Source organism: Xenopus laevis, chromosome 1L (genome assembly GCF_017654675.1).
Source record: "Xenopus laevis strain J_2021 chromosome 1L, Xenopus_laevis_v10.1, whole genome shotgun sequence".
In the NCBI taxonomy this organism is placed as follows: Eukaryota; Metazoa; Chordata; class Amphibia; order Anura; family Pipidae; genus Xenopus; species Xenopus laevis.
Window position 1 is genome coordinate 231,852,747 of NC_054371.1, and position 9,018 is coordinate 231,861,764.

A 9,018-nucleotide genomic window follows, 5' to 3' on the forward strand; every position below is an offset into this window, starting at 1 on the left:
GTCACATAAGTGACTATACGCGAGCAGCATGAATAAGCTTAAGTTGCAAGCCCTCAGAAGAAGTAATTAAAGATGAAGTTAATTTCCTGATATAGGGAATTATACAGCAGAAAAGAAATGAAACAAAAATTAAGACAATCAATAAGGTGACACCGATCTGAGCTAAGATTTTTTTGCCAACGGAATTATACCAGAAGGTGGTAGTGCCATCACTTTGTTTGATTGCAACTTGTCGTTCATTAGTAGACTGACCTCCTAAGGTGGCGATGGGGTTTGATCGTTCATGGCTATGGAGTCTTGTATTGCTCTTGAAAAACTGGTAACAAACTGATCCCAAAGGGCTGTGAGGGTTTGGGTAACATATGCAGTTAAGGATTTTCATAATCGGGAAAAATAGAAAAAGGAAAGTGCCAATTATGCACCATAGTGCATATTTTGTGGACTTCCTCAACATCATCAGTGGTAAGAGTGTGAGGTCATCTTCGGGTCCTTCTGTGATGGATTTGGTGGTAGTGTCATGTTCCGTGTTGTCAGCTTTACTCAGTTCCGGCGTTGGAAGTGTTGGCGCGAGTTTCACTCGTGAAGCGTGGATCCAATGGTCGCTGGCATCGGTAAGGACTGCTGTCCAATCTGATGGCAATCACTGTGACTCGTGGGCCAAATGGGAATCCCCCTTTTCGATAGCGATGGAGCTGTCGAACCACAACAGGATCGCCTGGGCGAAATGGATCGGTCGGCTCCTGGGGGGGCAAAGGAAAAGACAAAGAAACATCACCATAGATGCCATTCAATGTAGTAATAAGATTACGTACATACTCCTCCTGAATTGAATTAAGATCAGTGTGTTGGATGACTAAGGAGCCTTTGACCCAGGGAGTGGGAAATGGGCGTCCCATGACAATTTCAAAAGGAGATAATTTAGTAACTGAATGTGGTGTCATGCGTATTTCAGCTAGTACTGCAGGTAAAAAGGACTTCCAATTAGTCGATGTGGCAGATGTGGCTTTGGTGAGCTTATCCTTTATGGTGCGATTCATTCGCTCAACAACACCGGCACTCTGTGGATGGTAAGGAATGTGAAACTTCCATGTGATTTGTAAGGTGGAAATTAGAAGCTGGAGGACCTTACTAACAAAAGCTGGGCCATTATCGGAATTAATTTGTTGCGGACAACCAAATCGGGGTATGATGTCATTAACTAGGAACTTAACAACGGTTTTGGCGTCCTCGTGACGGCAAGGGAAAGCTTCTACCCAGCGAGAGAAATGGTCGGTAAAAACAAGCAAATATTCCTGTAGTTTGCCAATCTTAGGAATATGAGTAAAATCAACTTGCCAGTGAGAAAAAGGTGCAATTGGGGGAGGCAAATTTTGGTGTACTTTGTGTGTTCCTAAGGTGTTGGCCCTAAGACAGGTGAGGCAAGTTTTAACAAAGGTAGAACAATGCTGTCTGAGGTTCTTTGCGATGAAATGTTTTTGCATTTCAGCCAAAGTGAGCTTGGAACTCCTATGGCCAATGCCGTGAGCTTGAGAGATAAGTAGGGGTAGACTGTTTTCGGGGATACCCACTTTGCCTTGGATGGAATAAAGACCAAACTGGTCAAGGGTAAGATTTTGCTGTTCCCAAAAATGCAGGTCAGTCTGAGTGGCAAATGTTTGCAAATACTGTAGAATTTGACTGTCTGGACAACTCGGAGGTGTGTGGAGAAACATGGGGATGACCGTGGGAGTGGCAGAGGATGCAGTAGTTTTGGCAACCTGGACTGCTAGGGCATTACCGAAGGAAATCTCATCAGTTCTGTTGGTATGTGCCCTGCAATGGATAATTGCAATTTCAGAAGGAAGTTGGATGGCCTGTAAAAGATTATCAATGAGGGCAGGGTGTGCGATGGATTTCCCATCTGTAGTAACATAACCTCTTTGTTGCCAAATTTTGCCAAAATCATGAACTACCCCAAAAGCGTATCTACTGTCACTGAATATATTAACGGGGCGGTTGGCAAACAAGTGACAGGCCCTGGTGAGTGCTATAAGTTCTGCTGCTTGTGCAGAATTAACAGGGATAGACTTAGTCTCGAGTACAATATTAGGGAGTTGGACAACTGAATATGCTGCTTTGTAGGTGTCATCGGAAGGCCTGGAGCAGGAACCATCAACAAAAACGTTAGTAGCATGTGACAAAGGAGTGTCAGTCAGATCGAGTCGAGGTGAGGTAGAGTAGTGGTTAGATTCAACACAGTCATGAGGATCGAGTATAAAAGCATTAGTAGGGTCAGACAGATGTAATAGAGCATGCAGTATGGCAGCAGGCCCTTGAGTGTTGATTGCGTATTTGATCTGTAAATTTGCAGTACCTAATAGAATAACTTCATAGCCACTTAATCTTTGGGAGGTCATGTGTTGGGTGGTAATGTTCTTCAATAGGTGTGTAACTTGATGTGAGGTGTGCAAAATAGTATTGTGGCCTATTGTGACAGACTGTGACAGTTCAACAGCCATAGCACTAGCTGCTAAAGCTCTGAGACACGCCGGCATCCCCTGTACCGGAAGCGGCATTACTTTGGAAAAATAGGCCACAGGACGAAAACTTCCCCCAGATTCTTGAGCACAGACCGCAGCCATGGTTTTACAGGTGTCCTTGACATACAAATGAAAAGGTTTAACATAATTAGGTAAACCAAGCGCAGGTGCTGTAACCAATGTCTGTAGGAGAGAATGAAAAGCATTAGTCATTTGTTCAGTCCATTGTACGTAAGATGGTGCATCCTTTTTAGTACATTGTCTTAAGATATTGTCAAAGTAAACAGTTCGGTATCCATTGACGGCAATAGTTGACGATGCCAAGGAAGGACAGCATTTCCTTTGGAGTTTCAGGTTTTTTTTATCTTAGTCAGTGCTTGTACTCTCTTTGGGTTTATTTGTCTCTGGCCATGGGAAAGAATGAATCCCAAATATTCAACATTCTCAGCCCCCATCTGAGCTTTATGTTTAGCAACCTTATGACCCTCTGCTGCCAGATGTTGCAGCAGTGAGGTGGTATCATGTTGGTTGGCTTCCTGGCTTGGACTACACAACAATAAATCATCAACATATTGAAGCAGGACAGAACCATGGCCGGGGGCCCATGACTTAAGGGTATGCTGGAGCACCAGGGAGTAAGCCGCTGGTGAATCCACTAGGCCTTGGGGGAGGCGTTTCCAGGTAAGTTGGAACCCCTCAAAAGTAAAAGCCAAAAGAAACTGTGTCTCAGGGTCTACTGGAACCAAAAAAAATGCATTAGATAACTCCAAAACCGTGAACACCAAAGCATCACACGGAATGGAGGTAAGAAGAACTGTAATGTCTGGCACAATAGGTGCAATTGGTATAATTAGTGAATTAATAGCTCTTAAATCTTGTACGAATCGAAATTCATTGTTCTTCTTAGGAACTGGATTGATGGGAGTATTGTAAGGAGAAACAACACTAGTGAGGATATCCTGATTAAGGAATATCTGTATTAACAAACGGATACCATCTAACTTTTCCTGTGAAAGAGGGTACTGTTTTATGTATACTGGATGTGAGTGTGGTTTAAGTAGTGCTTTGTAAGGTGTACAGTCAACAAAGCCCACATCAAATTTGTCATTAGCCCATACAGACAGAATGGAAGGGTTAGTAAAAAGGTCGTTAAAATTTAGAAAAATAGAGTTAGTTTCGGAAACAAAAATATCTGCAGAAAGGCCCCCATCAGGGGAAATTCTGATGGATTGAAATCCTAACTTGTGGAATAGATCTCTGCCTAACAGATTTTCGGGGCACCCAGGGATAAGTGTAAATGGGTGTGAAATGGTACGGGTAGAGCCTGGGCATACAATAGGTAAAGGTGGTGTTTGGAAGGTGGGAGTTAGTACCCCGTTAATCCCAACTGAAGGTATCGATCCGTGTCTGTCTCCCTCATAATATTTTGTATTAATGCAGGAGGTGGTGGCTCCCGTGTCCACTAGGAATAATAAATCCACTCCTGCAACGTTTAATACAATGTATGGGTCTGCACTGAATGAGGATGAGATGACAGGGAAAAGTGGGGTACAACCTTCAGGGCAGCCCTATGTAGAACCTGGTTATACCCATATCTTTTTCTAATTCGGGCATTTGGGGTATCTCGATTTTATCAGTATCTACTGTATCTAAGCCAGATAGGGGGAAGGCCGGCAATGGGTAGGCTGCAGCTTCAATCATACGGGGTGGGGCAGGGACAGGCATTGGTTATTGAACCAATGGGGCTGCTTGGACTAGTGCTATAGGGGCAGCTTGGGGTACTATAGGAGCAGAAGCTACAGCAATGCAAATCTCATCATCCTCCACGGTATCTGGTTTATGTGTCAAATTGGGGTAGATAGCCATGTAAGGGGGTGGGTAGTATTAACAGTTTGATCACAGGTTGTAGAGCATTGTGAATTGTGTCGTTTAAATAGTTTTAAAACACCAGTTTTTCGTGGATTGTAGTTCTTAGGGAGGGAAGGTGTAGAGTACCAACCTGGGGCAATCTTAAGCCAATTTTCCCCACCCGATGTCATATATGTATAATCCCATTTAGGGTCACCTTCTTTCTTCTGAACACACATTTGATAAACTATATTCATATAATATAAATCATTAGCTCCATCACGTGGAAAAGGATTGTCTAGCTCTAAATGTTCACACCAACCTGCAAGATTATCTACCCAGGGGTCAACATAAAATCCTCCAGTAGGACTACATCTATACACATACTGTTTGCAAGTCTCATTAAGGAGGGGCGGTGGTAAATTTTTGAAGTCTTACCACCCATCTTAATTCAATACAAGTACAGTCTACAAATAAGATTAGTAAGTATCAAAAAGAGAAAAAGAAGGTATAGGATAGACTAATTGGTGGTGTAATGATTAAATGTAACTCACAGTTTTCCTAATGAGAACTGTTTATTTATTCTTATATTATAGGCTGACTCTCTGTTCCAGGTTTATTCACCTATTGCCTGGACATAAACCTAAACTTTTTGCAGGAAAGATAGCCTCGAACTCTGAACACGCAGAGTTTATACGTCTACGGTGTATAATGGGACAAGAATAGGCCGAAGGAAGAGAAGTGAAATAGAGTCAACAGAAATATTGGTTAATCAATTATGTGGACTATCGAATTCAATAAAAAAAACAAATATATCAATACCTTAAATTCTTATCAAAGAACGTGTCATGTACGATTGCAACGAAACAGAGAAGCCAGGGCTGAACTGAGATCAAGGTCCCAACAATACCCGTTAGCAACTCGTGATCACTCTTAACACAAATACACAAATACACAAACAAGACAAGACAATAATACGCATGGAAAGATGAATCAGTCAGTAAGAAATGGTTCCCGTGCACAACCTGAGTATCCCTATTTTACTATACTACCATGGGATCTCTATAACCAGTCTCAACCATACATGAGACAGTCTCAACCATACATGAGACACTTTAGCTGCAAATCATGCCCTTGTCTCAACCATACATGAGACAGTCTCAACCATACATGAGACACTTATTTAAACTAAAGAATCGGTCAATCGGAAAGAGCCAAAGGTAAGAGAAAACACCGTCAGTTCAGACAGTGATTCTACTTACCTCTGGATTTCCAGCCGTTCCACTTCTGACACCAGAAAACTGTTAGGGCCAATAAACTCCACTGTGCTATCCCTGCACTGTCCTTGCAGCTGCGAGCCGGCTCGTCTTATACTTGATGCAACGGCAAACCATCTGATATCATCTCTCCAAGCGTGCTGATCAGGGAACTTGCAATGAACGACACTGTAGGCTTGTGTGTTGCAAAACAAGTTCAGTTTATTATGGGTAGTACTACAACTTATATAGCATAGTAAACAAAGAGATTCCATTGTGATGTCATACACAATGTAACTACCCTATATTTGGTAATGTTTGAACACCTGAGTGGCTATAGTATGTTTACACAGTCTACAACTTGTGTGTATTTGATAAGAAGCATACTTGTGCAATCAAGTGTTCAGGCAGGAAAAGACATTAGCCCCTTGCAATCCCTTTCAGTAGGGGAGAAGGTGCTACTCCATTGTAGGAGACACTGAAGGAATGATTAGTGAGGTAAGAAGAGAACCAGGACAGGGCTGTGTCACAAAAGCCAAGCAGATGGTGGGACTGGAGGAGGAGAGGGTGATTTACAGTATCAAATGCAGTTGAGAGATCAAGCAGTATTAGTAGTGAGAAGTGGTTGTTGGTTTTCACTGTTAAAAGGTCATTAGTCAGTCAGGTAAGGGCAGTTTCAGTGGGAGTGTTGTTACTTAAAACCAGATTGTTATTGTCAGAGAGGAATGAGGTTAGTCAGTTGTAGACTAGGCACTCAAATAGTTTAGAGATGAAAGGTAGCTGAGAGATAGGTCGGAGGTTGTCAAGACCGGAGGGTTTTCTTCAGAATGAGGATGACAAGCGCATTTTCTAGTTGAGAAAATTAAATAGACGAGTTAAGGTTTTGATTAGACAAGGATTAGTATTGCAGAGAAGTGTTGAAGTAATAGGATTAAGTGGACAGGTGGTAAGGTGAGAGGTAAGAGGTCAAATGTTTTGAGACTTCTTTATAAGTCACAGGGGTGAAGGAGCACAGGAGAGACTGGGGAGTGTGGAGGGAGGGTGGTGGAAGTCTAGGAGGGTTGAGTAGTGTAATGTCCCTTCTGATAGTGTCAATTTTGTTTTTGAAGTGCTCCGCAATATCTTGAGCAGAGACAGATGTGCATGGAGGGTGTGGAGAAGGGGAAATAAGAGAGTTAAAGGTGGAGAAAAGTTGTGCTGGATTTTTAGAAAAGGAGTTTATGACTGAAATAAAGTAAGTTTGTTTGGCTTGGGAAAGGCTGGTGGTATAGGAGTATAGGGCAAATTTATAGCTCCATAAGTCTGATTTTAAGCGGGATTTAAACCAGTGATGTTCGAGTGCATGTGAGTGCCTTTGGAGAGCTTTTGTATGAGCAGTATGCCAAGGTTGAAGTGGTTTGGGTCTAGAACGTTTCGTTTTTGCAGGAGCAGCTCATTAAGGGCAGTGGTGAGAGTACTGTATTAGACAAAGGTAGCCACATTAGGACAAGAGATGGCTGAGATATTAGAGTGAAGAGAGTCAAAGGAAGAAGAGAGATGTGACATGTCTATAACTTGTAAGTCACGGTAAGTACGTGTTTGGGGAATAGCAGGGGGTGAGGAGGGAGTTAGTGAGAGTTGAAATGTGACCATATTGTGATCAGAGAGGGGAAATGGTGAGTTAGTAAAATTGGTGGTTGAACAGAGTCTGGTAAATATGAGATCCAGAGCATTACCATTGGAGTGAGAGGGGGAGTCTGAGCACAAAGATAAGCCTAGAGAGGAGGTTAGTGAGAGAAGTTTAGAGACAGAAGAGTTGTTAATGTTGTTGAAGGGTATATTAAAGTCACCTAATATGATGGATGGGGTGTTACATAAAAGAAAGTAAGGAAGCCAGGCAGCAAAGTTGTCCAAAAATTGTGCAGTTGGTCCTGGTGGTGGATATATAAGAGCAATGCAGAGTGAAACAGGAGAAAAGAGCCTAATGCAGTGAGACTCAAATGAGGAGAATGATAAGGAAGGAACAGGTGGAAGAACTTTAAAAGTACATCGGGGAGAGAGAAGCAAACGTACCCCACCTCCAGGTTTGTTTCCAGCCCTGGGAGTATGAGTAAGGTGTAGCACCTATAGCCCTCTTCTGCTACTGCATGAGATCTAGCACGCATTTAGCTGCATGTGGTGCTACAGGAGTCCTGCACCTATGATATATGGGAGAGCGGGTACACTTTGCTATGGCATGCCTTCACCCAAGGTCAGGACAGGCTGGACTGTAATACCCATCCCTGGGAACTTCTCTAATCTGCAGTACATATACACAGTGGAACAGTTGATGGATTTATTTGGCAGGACACTATACCTTTAATTTACAGTGATACAGGTAGCCTGCCAGCCTGGAGACACTTCACTGAATTAATGAAGCTGATGATCTCTGAACTGCTGAGGGGAATCCCCACTTATGTGGCAGTTGCTTCAAAGTCCTAAGAAGGACTCCCTTTGGTTTTCTGTGCCCTGAAAAGAGCATACTTTGCTGTTCAGAGCCCTGACAAGGACCCCCTTTCCTTTTACACCCTAAAGAGAGTGCAATTCTCTGCCACTGGGGCTCCCTACTAACTTTCCCACACAGTAACTTGGGGAGCATATACACTTTGCTTGTACTCTGCTGCTTCTCTCTCCCAGCAGCCCTTTCTCACTCCCAGCAGCACTTCCTCTCTCCCAGCAGCACTTCCTCTCTCCCTCTTCCTTCCTGTCAGCTCACAGAGGGTTTTGCTCCTCCCCCTTCTTGCACAGAGACAATACAGAGGAGAGACATGTGTAAACAGCTCTTCTACACACCCATAGGACAGGGCAGCAGGTGAGGCAGTGTCAGTAGGAGAGAGACAGGTGTCAGTAAGTGTGAGTAGGTTAAAGGAATTGGCAATGAAATGGTCGTGTATAGTGGTGAGTTTGTTGCAGACAGATCTGGCATTCCAGAGAGCACAGGAAAGATTAACTGGGTTTTTGGGTATAGGAGTAAGAGTTCTGTACTGTTTGAATTTGCTCCGGAGAGAAGGAGCTCGTGGCCGTGATATAACTGGGATGGGGTAAGGGCCAGGGTTTGGGGAAATGTCCCCAGCTGCCAGTAATAGAAAGGAAAGAAAGACTAAGTGACGGTGGGATTTATAAGTCCTTGGTTTGTATGAAAAAGAGGAGTTTTGTGGAATAGCTAAACAGAGCACTTTATAAACTTCATGTGTGGAGAGGGAAAGAGAGGAGAGAGGCTGAGAGTTTTGTAGGACTGGGACTTGATGATGGGGGAGGTGGTAAAAATATTTTAGGAAGAATGAAAGTGAAAGGAGGAGAAATACAGGATAAAACATTGTTGGAATAAGAAGTAACAAATTAGCAGGTACAAACAAATCTTTCTTCTTGCCCCAGCT

At 43.1% G+C, this 9,018-nt stretch overlaps 1 protein-coding gene across 1 annotated transcript; it reads right to left on the minus strand.

Annotated features, from left to right (window-relative positions):
• On the minus strand, positions 1-6,061 carry LOC121396128. Its single transcript, XM_041570705.1, has 2 exons — positions 5,190-6,061; positions 1-2,702 (listed from the first exon to the last, which is right to left on the minus strand). The coding sequence occupies exon 2, from the start codon at positions 2,619-2,621 to the stop codon at positions 537-539; it is 2,085 nt and encodes a 694-aa protein (XP_041426639.1). The 5' UTR covers positions 2,622-2,702; positions 5,190-6,061; the 3' UTR covers positions 1-536.
• Between the last annotated feature and the right edge of the window lie 2,957 nt (positions 6,062-9,018).

What these genes read in the sequence shown, in the direction of transcription:
- LOC121396128 (XM_041570705.1), bottom strand. Translation starts at nt 2,621, where the DNA reads ATGGCTGCGGTCTGTGCTCAAGAATCTGGGGGAAGTTTTCGTCCTGTG.